A 20,788-nucleotide genomic window follows, 5' to 3' on the forward strand; every position below is an offset into this window, starting at 1 on the left:
TAATCATAATTACTCTTGGCTGTTACCTCTGCAGTTGAATGGCAGCTACAGTGGGATAATTATATAGATAATTATAGATTGGGTTGGCTCAGCTTCATCAGTGAGTAGAGGGGTGCCAGAACTGGCTGGTGTGAAAGGGAGGTGTGTGGGGGGGGGGGAGCAATTTGTGGCTTCACCACTTCATCCCTACCACACAGAAGGGAGGATGAGAGGGACTGGATGAGGAATGCGTAGGGTCTGACCTTATGCAAGACAAGGCCTCCATCCCCGGTGTAGGCCCAGGGAGGCTGTCACCCCTCCTCCTCCTCCTGTGGAACCCAATCCCCCCTTATAGAAAACTAGTGCAAACTGTGTCCACTTACCCTTGCCAAAGGTGCACAGATACCACAGTGATGGGCACAGTCTAAGACGATAGATGGCGACTTCTGTTTGAAGCTGTAGATTGGCCCATAGTACCATTAGCTGCTAAGCAGCTACCTGTTTATTTCCAGTGTCTCACCCAGAGTGCAGATTATAGAGACTGTTGGGTCTGCTAGTTGTAATTTCTACAGGCCCTTTTCTGTCACTCCTGCTCACATTTGTGGTACCGTAGTCCATGAGTAGCCCCACTGATTTCAATGGGCTTACATACAGAGTGAGGTGCCCCCCTGGTGGAATCAGGCCCTAAGTAGTTTGCAGAGCCAGTCAGGCTGAGATGTTCAAAGCCACCTAAGTCTGGACACTAGGTTCCCATGAAAATGAAAGAAACTGGGCCTTCAAGTCACTGTGGTGACTTTGAACAGCCCTGCTTTAGTTAGTGTAGGATCAACCATGGCTCAAACTAACATGGTCACATGGGGGAGCAGGGAGAAGTTACTCCCCCCACACCAACACGACTTCATTAGACCTGCCCAGATTGTGGTAGTGGGCCAGCCTGAGTGGCTTCTCTGATGCTGCCTACTTGACGGGAGAGGAAGGTTTGAGTGAGTAGATAGATGTGGAGTCGTGGCTGCACCATCCCCAGGCACCTCCTGGATGCAGCGCGGGAGAGTATCCCACACCATAAAAAGGGGTGTAGCCGATTTAACCCCCACCCAATACAAGAGGGAAGGTAGCTGCAAGCCCTGCCCCATCTCTCTAGAGTTACATGGTATTTAGACAGCAATCCTTCATACCGAGCACTCTTCACTTACATTGGATACTCACGGTAATTGTGCCTGCCAGACACCCCATCACTCATGAGCTCAGCACAGGTGTGGCTGGAACTTTTCTTACCTCTGGCCAGATCGCGTGACATGTCCTGAGTCTGCCTGGCTTTCTGAGGAGGTTAAGACCCTATATTTAGTTAGTCTTTTTCTTTTCTCCAGCCTCCAGCTTAGCTAGAGGAAAATATGATCAGTTTCTTGAGAGGTGAGTTCACAGCTTCCCACGTATCGGCTTGCGGTAAGGTAATGGAGTTTGCTGCCCTGGAAACTGGATGACCTGCTGCTAGTGCAAGGAATTATTTGAGATGATGGTGGTAATCGAATGCTGACAATAGGAGGAAAAAGGGAAAGGAAAAGAACCGACACTTCTAAGCAGCCAGCCGGGATGCTGTGCATACAGATGGGTGCAGGAGCCAGCTTTCTGTTTTGGTTCATTACAGGGGTGCACATCAGAGGCAGGCAGCTTGAAGGGAAAGGAAAAGTGAGTGTGTGTGTACAGAGAACCAGGAGAAAGGAGAAGGCTAGTTAAAAAGACCCTGTCAAAATAGGTCAGGCCTAGAAAGGGGCCCGCTCTGATGATGGCAAGGGTTAGAAAATTGACTGCACAGATGGCCCCTTCTTACTGCTCAGAACTGTTTCGTGTGTGTATCTGGAGCCAGATCAGACTGACAGGGACAAAATTATGTTCTCATTCTCTCTCTCTGTAACTCCTCTTAGCCCTGCAGAGCTACTGGAGAGGGAGCTGGGTTCTACTCCGGCTTGTGCATCAGCTGAAGAGTCATGAGCTAAGTACTGACTGGCAAAGCCATCTTCTGCCCACGTAAAAGTCTAAAGGGGGAGTTCGCACCCCTTAGAGCCACAACTGGATCTCATGCCTCCTGCATGGAAGACAGGGTCAACCATGTCCATGGCACCAACCGACCCTCCCTTAGACTCCATGGAAGCTTCCTCAGGTTGTGGGCTCCCCAAGAGATTTTGTCTTGGCCCCATTGCCAGCCCTGAGGACAAGGCTCAAGTAAGTTGCTACAGCCAGAGGCTCTTTTGGGGAACCTCTGCACTGGGCAGTGTCCCTGCATGGGGGGAGCCCCAGGGGCATCTGCCAACTGGGGAAGCCCTCACAGGGCAGCATCACAAAGAGCAGGATGAAAGAGATTGGGCAGGTGCAGCCTTGTGCCTGGAGCAAATCAGAGACCCACACAGCTGTCAGGAGAGCTGCAGGGCTTAGGAGCAGAACCTCCTAGGTCTTCCTTCAAGAAGAGCCTCACCCAGTTTTCCTTCCCTATCCCGTGGTTTTCCCCTTGTAGGAGGGAACAGCTCAGGTTTGTAGAGAGTGCCCCATTAAGAACAACAGGCCAGTCTCTGATCTCACTTATGCTGTAAATCTGGTAAGTCAGTGGGCCAGATCCTCAACTGATGCAAACTGGGCTGGCTCCATGGAAAGCTGATTTACACCAGCCAAAGATCTGGCCCTATGAGACCATACCGTTTTCATTTCAGCCTTGCTGAATGCATCACATTTATTATCTTCCCTCCTCAGATTCAGTAACCAGTGATTTTATAGTGTAACCTGCCCCTTCAGCAACAATCCCTGCGAAACTCCAGCTACTTAGGCTGATCAGTCTGTGCAGTGGAAATATGTGTTTGAAATGCATGTTAAAGCTGGCAAGCACTCCTGACTACATGTACTGTTATATGGGAGGAGATTTATCTTCTCCTAAAAAGGGACCAGCTTTCAAAACACAAAATACAGAGCAGTTCCAATCGCATGTGTGTTATTTTGGCACTAATACTGCAGCTATTTAAATGATCCACAGTGACAGCAGAATTTATGTTAAATTGGGAGGATAAAATTGGATTGGAATTGGATACCTGTCACTCAGACATATCATTTGTCTCACTATTTCACATCTTACAGATGTTAAATTCCATGGTACCTATAGAGTGACTGTTCTTAATTAAGCAAAAGGCATGTAAATGCATCATAATGAATATTACATTAAATTAACCATTTACATTCAGTTGTGTTTGCAAAGTAGAAATAAACATGGATCTGTGTGTTATTGCAAGGCAGAAGTGAGCATGGATGATAAGCCACGTGTACTCACAGTGTAGTAGCTATGGGTAAAGTGCACCTGTCAGTAAGATGGATTTTCATATAGTTATGACGAAGTATTGCCATGATGTGTGGTCTAGCAGGAGGACGTGTTCTGTAGTGATTAAAGCAGGGAACTGCGAGTCAGGACTTCTGGGTTCTGTTCCCAGCTGTGGGAGAGTGTGTCCTCTAGTGATCAGACTGGGGAACAGAGAGTCAGGACTCCAGGGTCCTATTCCAAGCTCTTGAAGGCAACATCCTCTAGGGAGTAGATCAGAGATGGATAGGCAGAACTCAGGGGTTTTGCTGTTTGACCTTGGGCAAGTCACTTAACCACCCTCTGTCTCAGTTTCCCCATCTGTAAAACTAGATCAACAATATTTATCCGCATTGGGGTGAATGAGGCCTAATTATTTAGTATGTGCAACATGCCCTGAGCTCTTCAGACAAAAGGTGCTATTCTATATACCCAGAAAGCATCACATTGTAGAGCCATTTTGATTCTTTCATGCACTTGGAGCTCACCATCTGATTATTAAAGACATTTTAAAGAAACAAGTCATTTATTTAATTCAACTGCACATTTTATTACCTTGCATCCAAATTTTTTTCTTTTGAAGCACTTTACAGATTTAGTTTTACAGAAGCATAGACCTGTAGTCCAGCAAGAAGCATCACCCTGCTCTTCTGGGTCTGAGGACATCAGTTAACTGTAAAGAGAGGAAAGAACAAATTCAGTCCTTCATAAGCTATATATCTATATAAATAAAAAATTTCCAGTCCTTTATAAGCCACACATACACTGCCAAGTCCTTTATATACAGTGCCCTGTCCTTTATAAGCCTTATACAGTCCTATTCAAGACTCATCTACAGTTCCCAGTCCTTTACATACAATTCCTAATCCTTTATAAGCCTTACGTACAATTTTCAGTCCTTTACAGCTTTATGTGCAATACCCACCTTCCTCAGCTTCCACTCTTGAAGAAATGATGACAAACTGAAACCAGCATGTGCAATTGGAACCGTAATCCCACAGAAATGGTGGAAGCCCTGTTGCTAGGGTTATTTAAACCTAGACTGGATACAGCCCCGGAGAATTGACTGTAGATCACAATCCCGTACTGTTCTCCAACAGGGCATGCATGAATTGACTAAATAACCTACCGTCACAGAATTTTTCTGCCTCTAGTTTTTACATACCGAAGGCCAGGTTATCAGAAGAGCTCAGGGCTAGGTTTTCAAGTGCTCAGCAACACAATTGCGGCCTGAGTTTCAGAGTTCAGCTCCCATTCAGACACCTAGATAGAGACTTTGAAAATCTGGCCTCGATTGCAGGTGCTGAGCTGTTTGGCCAATGTGGCCTAATATATGGGTGCTGCATTCTGCTGAAAATTTCACCCTAAATCCTGGGGTCCTTAGTGGTTACTCAGTGTTTACTCAGGGCTGGATTGTGCAGTCCTTTTGTACACTGCTCTGCTGAGCTTTTACTCACATAGTCCCATTGGTTTCAGTGGGGCGACTCGCGTATGTGCACAACAGCGTGAATAGGAGATGCGTGATCTGGCCCTACATCCTCACTAAGGCAAACCCCATTGACTTCAGGGCTGAACAATTAGCACCTCAATTAGCCCTTAAGTTTCTGTGCACAGCAACATTCCCCCGAATACCTACAACTTGGTAATGCCAAGAGCCTGGTTCTGATCTCTGTCACACCCCTGTAACTTGAGAATATTTGCACTGAAAAGAACAGAGATACACTGATGTGTAACTGTTATAAAGGTACGATCCAATGCCCATGGAAGACAATGGAAAGTCTCCCTTTGACTTCAGAGGATGTTGGGACAGAAAGCAAAGGCTAAATTGTCGCTCTGCCAGAAGCCCCATGTACAGGACAGCGTTAGGTTGTGCTCTCCAAGCATTAGACTGGGAAGTAGACTGTGTTTCTCCTTCCTTGGTGGAGGAGGCTGGGGAAGGGAACTTACATGGTGTTAGGCATACGGCTGGTGCAGTGTGTCACAGTTCAGGGCAACTGCACCTGTATTTTCCCCTTGTGGTCCAGCAAGGGCACCCACTCTAGGCTCCCAGCTCCTCAGCTGTCAGCTCTCTTGGGTGCAGATGCATTTCTCTCTCCCTCGTGACCGGGTTTTACCAGACTGCACAGTTCCCTGCCTATACTGCGAGTTCCCCAGAAAGTCAGACTGACAAAACAGGTCTGGTTTGCTTCTCCCCGGAGGCTAAAAGGAACATAATTGCCCACAGGAACAAGCTACTGCACAGCCCTTTCTAAGCAAGCACATTTATTCTTAAGGTAATAGCATTACAGAGAAAACACTAAAACACTAAAAGAACCTACACATGTGCTAAGAAGGCTTCCAGAGATCATCCCCCAAGTCCAACAAGAGCTCTGGTAGGAGTCAGCCCTTCCAACCCCACCAAGGGGTTTTTCTTTGGTTTCAACTTCAGAACACCTTTTGCTCAGAACAAGAACCTCCATGAATAGGTCAAGTCCTTCCAACCCTTTCCAGGAAGGACTGGGTCGTCCCTGGGACAGAAGGTCCTGTCCGGTTGTTGGATCAGAAAGTAGGCCCACAGTCACTTTAAACTCAGGCTAGTTGTACAAAAGTCCTTTCTTTGTCCGCTGGTCTCTAGAGAATCCAGTCTGAGCCAGTATAAGCGAGCCTTCCCAGGGGGTGGGACCTCTCGTGTGGTGTTCCAGTTTGAATGAATTTGCCTCATCACCCACCCCTGTTCTTAGCTACTGGAGGTCTCCCTCAGGGAATTATATACAATCCCTGGCCCACAACGATGCATAATACTTAATACAGTAAGATCCCCCATAGATATGCCACCTCTGACACACAGAGGATGTCCCCAGCATGCTGACACAACTACACTGATTGCATTTTGGGGTGGAGCCAAAGCTCCATTCGCATATATATGGGGACTGGCAGCCCCATGAAGGCTGCTATCCTCTCTGCACTGGTACTCCTGGTGTGAGTAGACAGCTCAATGGAGTAAGGGGGGGGGTCTTACACCCTCTTTTAGTCCCCTCGCTTGGTGTGCAGGATGGGCCACACTCTGGCCTTAGGGGAAGAGAGAAGCAGACTCAAAAATCAAGTATTTAGGCACCTAACTCCCATTGATTTCTCCTTAGCTATTCAGTGGCCCACCTGGGCTGGCCTGCAAAGTGCATTTTGCCCTTAATACCCATTCAGGAGGAGAAGGCAGCTCCTCAGTCTTGCTTTTACGCGAACACATTTTCAAACGGCTGGAACAATGTGTTTGCAAGGTCGTTCCCTAGCCACGGAGGAGGGATGTGAACGCAGGGAGCAGTACCAAGGGTGGTTGCTTGGAAATGGTAGGATGTCACTGTAACAATCGACAGCAACACCGAGAGACCATTTGGGCAATGAGAAGGGAGCTTAATGTTCTTAAGCGCAAAGTGTACCCATGGTGGGCAGGGGGGAAAATGAGGACTCTGTAAAGGGAGCAAACATGACACAAAAGCCATTCCCAGAATATAAATATCACTCGGGGAGGGAGAGAGGCACAGTTCAAGTTCCTTTCAGTACCATTTCGAGTGTCCAGTAGCATCTCAGTTAGCAGTTCCTCCAGGATGTGCTGGTATTTTTCCAGCTGCCTAGCGTTGAGCCGCATTCCAATTTCTCCAGGAGCAGTCAGCTGTGAAGGAAAGCACAGTTAACAAAAAAAGGAAAAAGAAGGGGGGGAGACAGATAACCTCCTACTTTATCAGTGTTGAAGAACAAGGGATCTTGTGCACAGAATTACGTGCTACTGCTTGCTAGAGTTTTCCCCACCAACCCCGTAGCCAGCCACTGAAAGTTGTAGCACTAGGAACAAGCTGGAAGTTCTGTCACATGGAATAAAGCTGGGCTGATCTAGTCTCCTATTTGGGGCTTGATCCTGCACCGTTCAAATCAATGGGAATTTCCCTATGGACATGAAAGGGAAGAGGGACTGCACCCTTACTATGGTGGACATTGACATGGACTGGGTCTTCACAAGGGATAAGTGGCCTTGAGGGCTGTCCTTGAACTCTTTACTCACTCTTGGGTTGCTAGATATCCCAGAGTTTCAATCCATTGGGTCATCCAGATGTTAGCTTGGTATTGTAGGCCGGATAGGCCACTGGCAATGAACAGCATACTGCCTCTACAATTAGCAGAGGTCCCAAAGGAGAAAGTGATCCTTGAACTTGACAAGCCCCTGTGTTGCAACGCTTTCTCAGGCCAGTCGTTCTATTGACTCCGATGCCTGAGTAAGAGCTGTATGAAAAGGCACATTTCTGCATGCAGCACCTCAGGACAGTTGCTAGGATGTAACAAAAGTGAACAGAATTGCTCAGGCCACATTTGGGGGTGGTGGTCAGACTCCAGGATGTACCTGGTATTTAATGTTTCAGACTGAGAATGCTCAGTGTTTCGACACTAATATTAGACAGTTTTGGAAGAACAGATGTGTTAACTAACGTCCTGGCCAAATTCCAACTCAGCTAGACTTTACATCCTACCCTGGTACATTTCCCATGGATCCACATTCTTTCTCCTTCCCCTTTGCTGATGAAGAATAGTGATGTTTCCAACCCAGAAGTGGCTGCGCTGACTGGTGGGTGAAACAATTCCTGGGCTGTAATTGAGGAGCCCAATTTTCTATCTTGGGTGACTGAGCAAACGTGCCTCCGAGGGCTCAGATCGGCACGTAGATGCCGAAAAAAACTTGGATTTTCAGAGAACCTTTGACAAGGTCCCTCACCAAAGGCTCTTAAGCAAACTAGCAGTCATGGGATAAGAGGGACAGTCCTCTCCTGTATCACTAACTGGTTTAAAGACAGGAAACAAAGAGTAGGAATAAATGGTCAGTTTTCAGAATGGAGAGAGGTAAATAGAGGGGTACTCCAAGGATCTCTATTGGGACCAGTGCTGTTCAACATAATCATTATGATCTGGAAAAAGGGGTAAGCGAGGTGGCAAAGTTTGCAGATGATACATAATTACTCAAGATACATATAAACCAGACTGTGAAGAGTTACAAAGGGATTTCACAAAACTGGGTGATTGGGCAACAAAATGGCAGATGAAATTCAGTGTAGATAAATGCAAATTGGAAAACATAATCCCAACTGTACATATGAAATGATGGGTTCTAAATTAGCTTTTACCACTCAAGAAAGAGATCTTGGAGTCATCGTGGAGAGTTCTCTGAAAACATCTGCTCAATGTGCAGTGATAATCAAAAAAGTGAACAATGTTAGGGACTATTAGGAAAGGGAAAGATAATAAGACAGTAAGTATCATAATGCCCCTATATAAGTCAATGGAATGCCCACACCTCGAATACTGCAAGCAGTTCTGGTCGCCACATCTCTCAAAAGATATATTAGAAATGTAAAAGGTACAGAGAAGGGCAACAAAAATGATTAAGGGTATGGAACGGCTGCCGTATGAAGAGAGATTAATAAGACTGGGACTCTTCATCTTGGAAAAGAGATGACGAAGGGGGGATATGATAGAAGTCTATAAAAATCATGACTGATGCAGAGAAAGTGAATAAGGAAGTGTTATTTACCCCTTCACATAACACAAGAACCGGGGTCACGCAATGAAATTAACAGGCAACAGGTTTAAAACAAAACAGAAGGAAGAATTTCTTCACACAACGCACAGTCAACCTGTGGAAATCATTGCCAGGGGATGTTGTGAAGACCAAAAGCATAGCTGGGTTCAGAAAAGAATTAACTAAATTAATGGGGAATAGGTCCATCAATGCCTATTAGCCAAGATGGTCAGGGACGCAACCCCAAACTCTGGCTGTCCTTAAGCCTCTGATTGCCAGATGCTGGGACTGAATGATAAGGGATGGATCACTTGATGATTGCCCTGTTCTCTTCATTCCCTGGGAAGCACCTGGCATTGGCCACTGTCAGAAGACAGAATGTTGGGCTAGATGGCCCAATATGTTCTTAGGTTTTAAAACAGGTATTTTTCTGACCCTGAGTGCTGATTAAAGAGTCCAAGAGTGAAGCTGGATGGACTCAAGTTTGTAAACTTGGTACCCCCTCTACAAGGTCCTTAGGAATCCTTCAGGTTCAAAGGTGCTGAACAATTCACAGGTGATAACAAGCCTACTTTAGTAAATATCAAGATAAATCCCAAACCAAAAGCCTGAAGCAGACTTGCAAAATCTTGAGCAGCAGTGGTAGATGTTTATTGAGAGGTAAATAAAATATCAGTAGATTTTTCACCATCAGTATGCCAGGCAGGGTAAGTAGACTCAGGGGCTGAGCTACTAAAATTTCAAGACAAGTTTGCAAGGCTGAAGTGCACCCTGCGCCCATCTTCTGATGTAAACTTGCTCAATGTCTGGGTCCAGTTTATAGGCATTGGGTAGTATCCCTTTAAACAATTCCTGAGCCTGCTAGTGGCACTTACTGTTTTCTATTGCAGAAGCCATCAGAACCTAACAGAGCAGCAACGTACACATATAGGTAGGCCTCATATGTTTGTATCTGGTCAGCGAACGTGGTTATTGGATACCCAATTGCACCTGTGTGGTTTCCTCATATACTTAAGGGTCCCCTCCACCATTCCCCTCACCTTGATGATCTCGCCCTCGTCCACACCCTCCACGTCAGAGAGCTCGGTGACTTCTCTGCCTTCCGATCGCTTCTGCAACATCAGGGATTTCTTTTGCGCTTTGTTCCTCTCTTTCTCCTGCAGCTACACAGCAAGGTACAGTAAAGAACAAACCCCAAGGATCAGGAAGGTCACACGGACAAGGGTTGGGGTGGGGCAGAGTGGCCGCTTGTTCAGCGAAGGGTGAAGCACGTCACTCGTGCTATGCGTTATTAATAGGCCATTCTGGGGTGGGTTGTGTTGTCCCTCTATGATATATGCAGTGAAATCCCTCCTCAGCGCAAACCTCAGGAGAGCAGCAACAATTGAGGGGGGTTGAAAGATTTCATACTATGGCTTTGGGAACCCGCTGGGGGGCGGGAGGGGGGGGTCTTTGCAGTGGTTGCTCAAGGCAGGGTCTGTCTGCTGGAGGTAGGTCCATAGTGCTGCCCTAACTGCTACACTGAATTTTAAAAGGGGTATTTTCAGTGTGAGAGAGGCAGATTGTGGACAAAAAATAAGAGGGACTCCCCTCTCGCCCCGGAGGACCCTTGATTGTGATGAACACCCCTGGGGGAAGCGAGTTTGTATGGGTTACTGGTGGATTGCAAAAGTCCACACATTGCAAAAGTCCACATCAGTATACACTCTATAGGCCAGTGCTGAGACACAATGGGGAAGCTTTCATGGCTGCTTCCCATTTCTCATTAGTTTGCCTTAATGTTTAAACTGGATCCACGTACTTCCCCTTGTCCTCTGATAGTGGTGAAGAATGACCATGCTCCACCCAAGAAGCGGCTGCATGGATGCTCAGCAGAGACACCAAGGGAGGAATAGGCCATCCCCGCTCATTCCTACACAGGGTGTGAAATCCTGGCCCCACTGAAGTCAAGGGGAGCCTGGTTAATTATTTCAATGGGGCCAGGATTTGACCCATGGTCTCTCCAGGATGAAGCACATCAGTGAGGTGGTGGTGGGGTGGGGGATGTGAGAAGCTTGTGTGAAAACAGAGAACATTAGTCTCTAGGGCTGTCAGCCTGGCACCTTTCAGCAACATTAGTTTCACATCAAAAGGAAAGGATTTTCCTCTGTGCGTGTCCCAGAACTGAAACCTATTTGGCGCATGGTTAATTATTTGTTAGAACAAAGAGGCACCACAGAATTATGACGGGGGACTGCAGCTTCTCCATAAAAATCGAAGCCATTAGCTCTTTTAACAATTATAAAAGAAAACCATTAAAAAATATCCACAGACGAATGTAAATGGGCCTTTTGTTTCCACTATCCTATTTTATGTTCAACTGAATCCTGGCTCTTGCAATCTAATCCTGAGTCTTTCACTCAAAGTCCTCTGCGGGACTGGTGAATAAAGTGTTTTTCACACTTTGAGGATCCTATAAGCTGCCCTACTGACCACATCCCAGTTCTGCTGTGGGACCTGTCATGCTATGGGGAGTCTGTTCCAGCTACATTTCCACTAGAGATGGACTTGAGAGAGCTGGTCTGAACCTTTGACCCATTGAGAGCTTTACATCAGTAAGAACTATGTTGGCCCAAGTTTCATCTCCCATTGAAAGCCCCAGCTAAGAAAAGCATTGCTCTTCAGGCAAGCACATAAATGTGTGTTTAAAGTTAAGCCCAGGCTTACAAGATTTCCTGAATCAGGGCCCAAGTCAGCACTCTGAGCACGCTTGTAGATGATCACCCTATGAATACAGTCTTAGGCTGTTGCCTGGAAGATTGGTGGTTTGAACCCTCTTAAGGGATATCAGCTCCACCGCAGCACGACTGAGAATAAACTGAGCCAGTGCCCCCGGACTTGCCCCACTTTTCCAACGACATGGACTTAAAGAAATCATCCTCCTTGTCTTTTCTCACCTGCGCTGTGTGAGGCCTGGCACCGGTGCACTTAAGGATTTAGTGGGTTAGCACACTAGCCCTTCACCTCTGAAAACTGGTCGCCTCAAGGCATAAGACAAATGGATCTGCTGCTCTCAGCCAGACCCCTAGTGATGACGAGGGTCATCTGGGTATATTTTCATTCAATCAATTCCCTGCACCATTGGGCATTACTGCACCTCAGTGCCTCCTGTTCTCTGCCTGTGGCACAAAATAGTTTAGTCTCATGAGGGCTGTGACACTTTGGTCTAATTCTGGTGGTTGGGGTTGGCGTGGAAGTGGCTGGGTTGTGTGTAGTGGCCTCTGCCTGAAAGGTGGTCAGACTAGCCGTGGTGGTCCCTTCTGGCCTTAAACTCTATGAAGCTATGACTGGCAACATCATGAAACCACCCATCAAACCGGTAGTGTCTCTGCTCAGAGGGGATGAACTATGAGCTATGTGTGGGAAGCGTGCACAGGATGTGCCTTCCTGCACCACGCAGGGCTCCAGCCATTGCAGTATGGTTCTCAGAGGTTACCTGCATCCTCTCGATGTCGCTGCGAGTGAAGAAGGCTAGGTAGCCTTCAGTCTGTTCAGCCAGCATGGCCACCACATACACCACCAGCAGAGAAGCCACCACCTTCCTGGAAACCATCACGAAGCTTGAGAAAGCCTGAGCAACACAGGAGAAGGGAAGGTCAGAACATGCCAGCAGGGATGGCTGCCTGCCGTGGTGCACAGCAGTTCAACCAACAACAGGAACAAAGAACCAAGCCCAGAAAGGAATAACCCTGAGTTATAGTTCAGACAATTTATCCTTCCTGGGACACAGAGCTTGGGTTTCTTTGGCCTTTATTTCTGATCAACAGCCATAGACTTCATATTTGTTCTCCAAGCTGCTTCTGTCACTGACATTAGGTGTTGAGTGACAGTTTAACCTCCCCTTGAGGGCCTGACCTCCAGCCAATGGCCCAATCCTAAGAATGATAAACATCCCAGAATTGCAACTCCCTCTTCCCTACGGTCTACACCCAGTGAACCATACGATTTGGCAGCTGGGGATGCTTACCTGGTATGGGAGGCAAAGTGCTCTCAGCAAGCACTTGGGTAAAGATACCTGGGCTTGCTTGCACCTGCTTTGCCCAGCACAGAGCTGGGAAATGCCACTGGCTGGGAAGGATTTCTCAGTCCGTACAAAAGAAAACTACTTTGGAGGCTGAACATTTTCGTTTAGATTTTGCATATGGGAGCGCTCTCCTGGCAGACCTCATGCTGCCGAAAAGTGATCCAGAAGGAAGGTTTCCCCCCAACTCCCCGGAACTCTGCGTTGCTGAACAAAACAAATGTTGAAAGGTTCAGGCTGAGATTTCCAAAAGTGACTGGTGGTTTTGGGTGCCCAACTTCAGACCCCTTAAAAGGGGCCTATTTCCAGAGGGCAGGTGCTCAGCATTGCCTGCATATTAGGCCCCTTTATGCTGGGCAGTGGGTACCCAAAATCACCAGTTGCTTTTGAAAATCTTGGCCTAAAAATGTATGGAGCTACTGCGGGCTGAGGAGGGCCTGGTCTGACTTACACTGAGAGGTGAAGCGTACATTTGTGTGTCTCTAGTTAGAATGATGCCCTGGCTATAAGGCGCAGATACCCATTGAGTTCCCCACTTTGAGATGTCTAGAATGTCTGCTTCCTTTGGCAAGCAGAGTTTGGAACTGTGCCGGCTTTTGACAGGCTGCTTTGACTACTGCATCATCCTAAAACGCACAAATGCCCTCTGAACCTGCAGCAGCTGTGACTGACAGCCACCTCGTCTTCTTCCTAGAAGGGTCCTCTAAGCCGATTGGACTTCTAGACTCCCGCCTCTAGAACGCAACGGTTTTAGGCTTTGAGTCAGCAAGGGACCGACGGGTTCATTGGAACATTGACTTCGCTGGGACTCCTTGCCTGCGTCAGACCCTTGCTGGATCGGGGCCTGACTCAACAAAGACGCAGCTTCATTTTCTAATCACGAGCCAGAGGAAGGGCCACCTCCAAGCACCTCTGTGCATTTCAAGCCGTGAGCCTCTTGACTCCCAGCCTGACTTCTAGCAGCCTGGAAGATGGACACAGAAGAGGATGGAAGGCAGGGAAAATCTGCTCCAGAGGGGAAATCCTGCCTTTATGCAGTGAAAGGGAAGGTTCCATGCAGCCCTGCCTAGAACTCCGCCAACAGACTCTGGCTTAAGTGCGTGCTTCCATGAAGCAGGTTCTTATGCAATACCAGTTGTTTGCACTTTAAATTGTATACACAGCACTTGATGAATGCTTGGGTTTTGCTAGCTGGATAATTAATAATTAATAAACAGGTTTAATATAATGCTTTGTATTCCTGACCTAGCATGTTGCCTCCAAAGATCTCCAAGTGCTTTACTGCATTATCCCCACTTTATAATTGGGGAAACTGAGTCACAGAGAGGCAAAGTAACTTGCCCCCCATTAACTGAGTCAATGGCAGAGCTGGGAACAGAATTAAGAGGTCATGCTTTAGGGAGTGGGGTCTAGTGGTCAGAGCAGAGTACAGATCCCATGCTTTAACTCTGTCCCTGAGCTGAAAATACAACCAAGGAGTCCTTATTAGCAGGACCCCTCTCTAAGCACTAGACACTGCCAGTTCTCATGGGTGTGTTCCTGGGCAGTAACTTCTTACATTTAAACTACAGTTTTATGGAGCGTTAAATACCTATTCAGTTCTGCCAATACTACACCTCCGTTACAGTGTGTATGAAATCCAGACTTGCTCAGGGGAAAATACTTCAAGCTACCACGCTGAGCTTCCATAGTGAGGGAAGTGTCCTGATTTAGCAGCTTTAGTATAACTGTTTTATTATAATTATTTTTATTTTCTCTCAATAAACTTTGGGGGAGAAGGGAGATCAAGCCAGCATGCTAGTGTCTCTAATCCCATAAGGGACCTATAAGACAGTATGGGCAACTCCCACAGGTGGGCTGAGCCCTTTAATAAATCTTGCTAGGTCATACAGAGCTGCAGACATCATTTGCCACCCGAGCTCTACAGGAAACCAGTTTAAAGGGATTTAAAAACCAGTTTCCAACCTGATTTAGCAGCAATTTCACATCAGAGGGAGGATTTATGTAAATATTAAATCTCCTCTTTAAATATTAAAACGTTCTCTCTTGAACACATTTAATGAAGTCTGGTCCCACTACGTAACTGCTTTACCCAATTTTATCCTGATCCTTAATTATTTTTAAAAAGCTTTTGGTTGAGGCATTATTAAAGGGACACTGTCAGGTCAAATCTGGCCCCAGAATTAGATTTCATGTAAATATAAACTTGTACAGACCAACAGAAACTAACAAACATTCCGTCCCACAGCATTTGCCACCCGATCATTTTGGCATTGTGCTAGCCCAGGAAAGCCAAGGAAGAGCCATCTCAGATGCCACTGAATAAAAAACACTAGGACTTATGTATCAGATCACAGTGTGTGCTGGTCTTGGGTCTGCTTCTCCATTGTCCTGCACTAAGTGTTGTCATTTACACCTGTGCAAAATGCTACCAAAACAGAATGGTAGGGCCAGATTCTAAGGTGGTGTAAACTGGCATCGTGTTGATATACACCAGCAAAAGATCTGACCAGTAGTGGATTACCCCCATATTGCATTCACTTTGCACAGGTGCAGATGACTTTATGAGGTTTGGGGCAACAGAGGCTCGGCCCCCCCACTGCAACAGGGGCCAGTCCAAGCTGCTAAAAACTCACACAACAGACAATTTTGTAACATCCTGCCCACATGGTGAGGTTTCTTCCTGACCCTAGGCAGTTAGTGGCTGGTTTATCAGACCTACTGATTGCATTGGGAGATTCTGCTGCAAAATCAGTTGCACCATGTGACCTAGTGCCGTGCAGCGATTGCTTGGCTATACTGATCAAAAGGGGATTGCCTAGGTCTTTCCTTAAAACAGGATTCTACCATGCTTATGTCCTGATGCACATTCTCTCTCAATAGGATCATTCTTTTGTGTCTTCATTTATTCCATAACATCAATAAACTACTGCCCTCCCGCAACAAATACCCCAGTCACCTCCTTCATCTCCCACTTACTAGCCCTTTGTGAAGCTGTTCTCTCTCTGTTCCTGGAGAAAAGCTCCTGTTTTTTACTTTATCCATCCAGCCAGTCCACTGAACATCCCTTCCTTACTTTGTAAACAGGACACGTCTTTCATATTTTAAGACTCCAGCTCAGTGCCTCCCCAGGCGAATCTATAGCTTGCTGTTTGTGAGTTACTTTCACAGGTAGCATTTGAAAGAGAAAGTGCCAAGAGGTAAGATTCCAGGGTGGGCATCAGTACAGCATGGTATTCTGGGCACTTTGGGTCAGATTCTACATTGCCCTGCACCTTGCATTGGCATTTCCGGTAAAAATGCCACCATTCTGATCTGGGACCTTTGGTCTAAATGACGACACAACTCACAGCACAATGAGCAGTCAAGCCCTTTATTCCCTGAGCATTGGTTCAGGATCAGTGAGGAACATCAAAAGGTTAATTTAGGCAGAAGTTGCATCTGCTCCATCTCTTGTGTTCAGGGCATCTCCTGGAGTGCTCTATTCCTATACGGCTCCCTGAATCTCTGCCACATATTCCATTGTCTGATGGGTCTAACAGGCAGGTAATGAGAAGGGAGTCAGTTTAATCAATGCTGATAAAGAGAGGGAAGTGCAGAAAGCACCTTCCGCCTGGATTAAACAGTGATGTTGATCCCTCTTATTAGGCTTGAGGCATCTCTCCTGTTTAAAAGTATCTGTTGAGCTGCAATCAACTAACTCTTGCCATGGCAACTCTGCGGGTAGCAGGGTAGGCTGGATTGGCTCTCCCTATCTGAGAGTTCAGTGGGATGTATCTGGATGGAGACTGAGAGTAGCAGCAGCAGCAGCCTCATTAGCAACAAGAAATTAAACTCCATGGAAAAATGGATGAAAGATCTCTGAATAGGAGAGAAATCAGAGCAGAGAAGAGCTTAGATATCATGATAATGGGCATTACCAGATGGGTGCGTGGGGGAACTAAGAGAGAGGAATTGTTGGAGGGTAAATAATGTTAAAGGAAGGAAGAGAGGAAAGAGGGGACAAGGCACAATAACAACAATAGCCCCAAAATGGAAAGTATCTTCCACCCGAGGAGCTCAACGTTCTTTAAAATCTCCAGGGTGAAATTCACTGCAAGAGATCTATGCCCCATTAAAGTCCTGCTTATAATAGAATATCAGCCTTGTGCAGGATCTCTGCACAGGGGTGAATATCACCTAACAGTTCACTAAATCTCCTCCCTCCTCCCCCCCAAATGAAGTGGGTAAATATTATCATCCCATTTTACAGAGAGGGATGTGAGGCATGGAGACCCCACGGTCCACAAAACAAGCTGGAGAACCCAGGAGTCCTGAGTCCCAGTCCTCAGCTCTAGCATCGGGACATCCCCAGATGGGAAGAGGTTGATTCTCTTATTAGTGATATACAGTTCAAGGTTCATGTAAGGGAACCAGGAATGATCACTAGAACCGGGGAGAGAAATTTAAATGGAACCATATTCCACTGGAATATCCAGCTCTGCCAAAATCAGAAAAGCTCGATTTTGTCAGAATGTTGTTTTGGAAGAAAACCAGAGGGAAAAAATAGTTCTGGCAACATTGAAATGTCCTGTTTTGACGTTTTCATAATGAAACTTTTCGGTTTAAAAAAACCTGTATTCGATCATGTCTAAACCCCCCTTTTTTTTTCTTTTCCCCCAGAATCTTCCTTCACAGAGAAGTCAGAAAGGTTTGGTTTTCTGCTCCCATTTGGAAAGGACCTAGGCTTTGAAATCTCAAAATCCTCCATGAAATGGAACTTTTGTCCTCTGCTGACCCTGTCTCAAAACCTTTGAGCGTTGACTGTCCATTGCAGCATTATCACAAGCAGAAATGAAGACACTCATCACTTACCTAGGGAGTGCAGCAGTCTCTCCTTGGCAGTCAGGGCTTTCTGACTTCTTCTGTGTGCTCCTGCTCGATCTCTTAGCCCTTTATAGGCCCACCACAAGCGCCCAGTTACATCATCAATAATCAGTGGTGCCCGTGGCTCCCAGAAGCGGTCACTGAATACTTGGGGTGCATAGAAACGGCTTTGTTGCTCAGGCAGCAACTTCTTCTGCAAGGAATTTTTTTAAGAGTTCCCAGTTTCCCAGGAAGATCACAGCCCGCCTCCACAAGTGGCAGTCCTCAGAATGCTTGTGTGAGGTCATCACAAACCAAATCCTGGCCCCTTGGAAGATAACAGCAAACGTTTCATTCTCACTAGAAGATTTGACTCTATGGAAACACTGTGGGTCAAATTCAGAGCCGACCTATATCTCATGCCAGAGAGGAAGGATGATCTTGTGGTTATGGCAATGGATTTGGACTCAGGATATCTGGGTTGTATACCAGGCTCTGCCACAGACTCCTTATGTGACCATGGCCAAGTCACTTAATCTCTGTGTGCCTCAGTTTCCCCATTTGCAAAACAGGGGTAATGAATAAGGCTACATTTTAGACATGGGTATTTTTACTAAAAGTCATGGACAGGTCACAGGCAATAAACAAAAAGTCAAGGCCCCATGACCTGTCCATGACTTTTACTAAAAATACCTGTGACTAAATCTTACCTGCTGAGAGGAGGGCGCTCCTGAAGATTGCTGCTGGGGGCAGGCCACGTGGGGCCACGCTTCTGCTGGGGGGGGAGGAGGGCAACCCAGAGCCCCACTGCAGCTGGGGGTGGCCCAGGGTCCCCTGCCACTGGGTTGGGGGAGGGTGGCCCATGGCTCCGCTGCCTCTCCGGGCGGGGGGCAGCCCGGAGCCCCTCAGATGCTGCTGTTGGTCTGGGTGGGGGGGTGGCCCATGGCCCTGCCGCTGCTCTGGGCGGTGGACAGCCCAGGCCCCACTGCCACTGGTCTGTGTGGGGGTTGGCCTGGGGCCCTGCTGCCGCCACGGGTCTGGGTGGGGGATGGCTCACGGCCCCGCCACTGCTGGTCCAGGTGGGGGCGGCCCATGGCCTCACCACTGCTGATGCAGGCGGGGACAGCCCGGAGCCACCCAACCACAGCCGCTGCTGGTCTGGGGCCGGCCTGGGGCCCTGCTGCCACCGCCGCTGGTCCTGGACCGCTGCTCCAAGGCAGCGCCGGGGACCAGCTGCCTGGGGCTGCCAGATCAGCGGCCAGTGAGGCTGGCCCCTGGGATTCCCCAGCTGCTGGGGTGTTCCTGGGGTCAGCCCCACCAGCATGCAAAATTCACGGAGGTCACAGAAAGTCACAGAAGCCGTGACCTCCGTGAATGATTCGCAGCCTTAGTAATGAACCTTCCTTTCTCCCACCCTTTGCTTGTCTGGTCCATTTAGAGTGTGATCTCTTTGGGACAGGGGCTGTCTCTTACTGTGTGTCCATAAAGCACCTAGCACAATAAAGTTTGGATCTTGACTGGGTGGGCTGTAAATGCAACCAAAATGCCAACAAATAATAACAATGATGCCACTGAAATAAATGTAAGTCAATATAAATTGTAAGTCAAAATGTAAGTCAATGTAAATAAATGTAATAAAATGTAACCTATGATATTACAATTGCATGGATTTAAAGTAAGGATTGACCTAGAAGAATGTAGAGCCAAATATTAAAATAATAAATAATGTTTTACATATTTAATCTATCACCATTCATCACAGAGCACTTTATGGATAACTTGAGCCTTTTAAAGTAGTCTAGGAGGTTTATCTATCTATTTGTATGGTTCCTATTCCCATAATATCTGAGCACTTGCCATTCTGTAATACATTTAACCTCTCAACCCTCCTGTGTGGTAGGGCAGGGCTATTATCCCCATTTTACAGTTGGGGAAACTGAGGCAGAGAGACTAAAAGTAACTTGTCCAAGGTCACACGGGAAGTCTGTGGCAGGGCAGGGACCAGAACACAGCTCTCCCAAGCCGAGGCTAGTGCCCTAATTACTGGTCATCCATCCTCTCTGGACACCATTAGACACAAATGCTCAGAATCTGTCACGCTGCCCCTTGTGTTGTCATTTATACCTGTGCAAAAAGGGTGCAAAGTAAGAGTAAAATGCTATCGGTAGCATTTTACACTCACTGTGCACTGGTGTAAATGATGACAGGATGCAGAGCACCAGAGAATCAGGCCAGTCAATCGCCTGGACAGTTTAGAAAATCCCAGCCAAGGCTCGTTTCACCCATCCCTGAAATGCAGCTGCATCTAGGGCAAAAAAAGAGTCCGCTCCTGAAGGGCCTGATTCCAAACCCACTGAGGTCCATAAAAAGATTCCCATGGACCAATGTGCTCAGTCCCCAATGGCACATTGCAAAGCCATGCAATGTAGGGTAGGGTCTGAAGAATATCTCGCCCCGCAGACGGCAGGGGAATAATTCGGAAGGAAGCCGCCCCCTGGCCACTGACCATCTGACATTGACCCTACAATGAAACTCTCCAGCTTTCCTGACGATTTCACAGGAACTGAAGTGATGGCAAGTGGTCAGGACCTCAGCTTCACATCTCCTCGGACTGCTGGCAGCTTACAAGGAAATCTGAAAATAAACGAGTGAGAAACAAAAGGACAAACAAGTTAGCCAATGTATTAAATCCTGCTCTGCTTAATGGCTTTCTAGGGTGCTACATCTGTTGTTTGAAGCAGCATTCCTGCCTCTCTGGCTGAGTGCTGAGCACCTGCAATATTTGCCAGGTACAAGCTGTGTGTGTGAGAGAGAGCGCGTGCAGGGGGAGCTGCGAAACAAGTGAATTAAAATGTTTTTCCTCTTCTGTTCTGCATTACAGCTGGTCAATACAATGTGTACAAACTTTGGAACCTCATCTGGGTTTTACAATAGGTCCCCTGCTGTCATCTCAGTCAATAACTTTCCATTTGGTCCAAAACACTCCTTAAAAAATGTGCCAGTAGTTAAGATGCTTCCAAGATCCCTCTGT

The 20,788-nt window shown here is 47.1% G+C and overlaps 1 protein-coding gene across 1 annotated transcript; it reads right to left on the reverse strand.

Moving 5' to 3' along the window:
- Nucleotides 1-3,950: 3,950 nt before the first annotated feature.
- MLN (motilin) lies at nucleotides 3,951-12,444 on the reverse strand. The gene is made up of 4 exons (XM_077839520.1): nucleotides 12,328-12,444; nucleotides 9,893-10,015; nucleotides 6,847-6,959; nucleotides 3,951-3,987 (listed from the first exon to the last, which is right to left on the reverse strand). Exons 1-4 carry the CDS (start codon nucleotides 12,442-12,444, stop codon nucleotides 3,951-3,953), a joined length of 390 nt encoding a protein of 129 aa, XP_077695646.1.
- Nucleotides 12,445-20,788: the final 8,344 nt, after the last annotated feature.

Source organism: Eretmochelys imbricata, chromosome 21 (assembly GCF_965152235.1).
Source record: "Eretmochelys imbricata isolate rEreImb1 chromosome 21, rEreImb1.hap1, whole genome shotgun sequence".
Lineage (NCBI taxonomy): Eukaryota > Metazoa > Chordata > Testudines > Cheloniidae > Eretmochelys > Eretmochelys imbricata.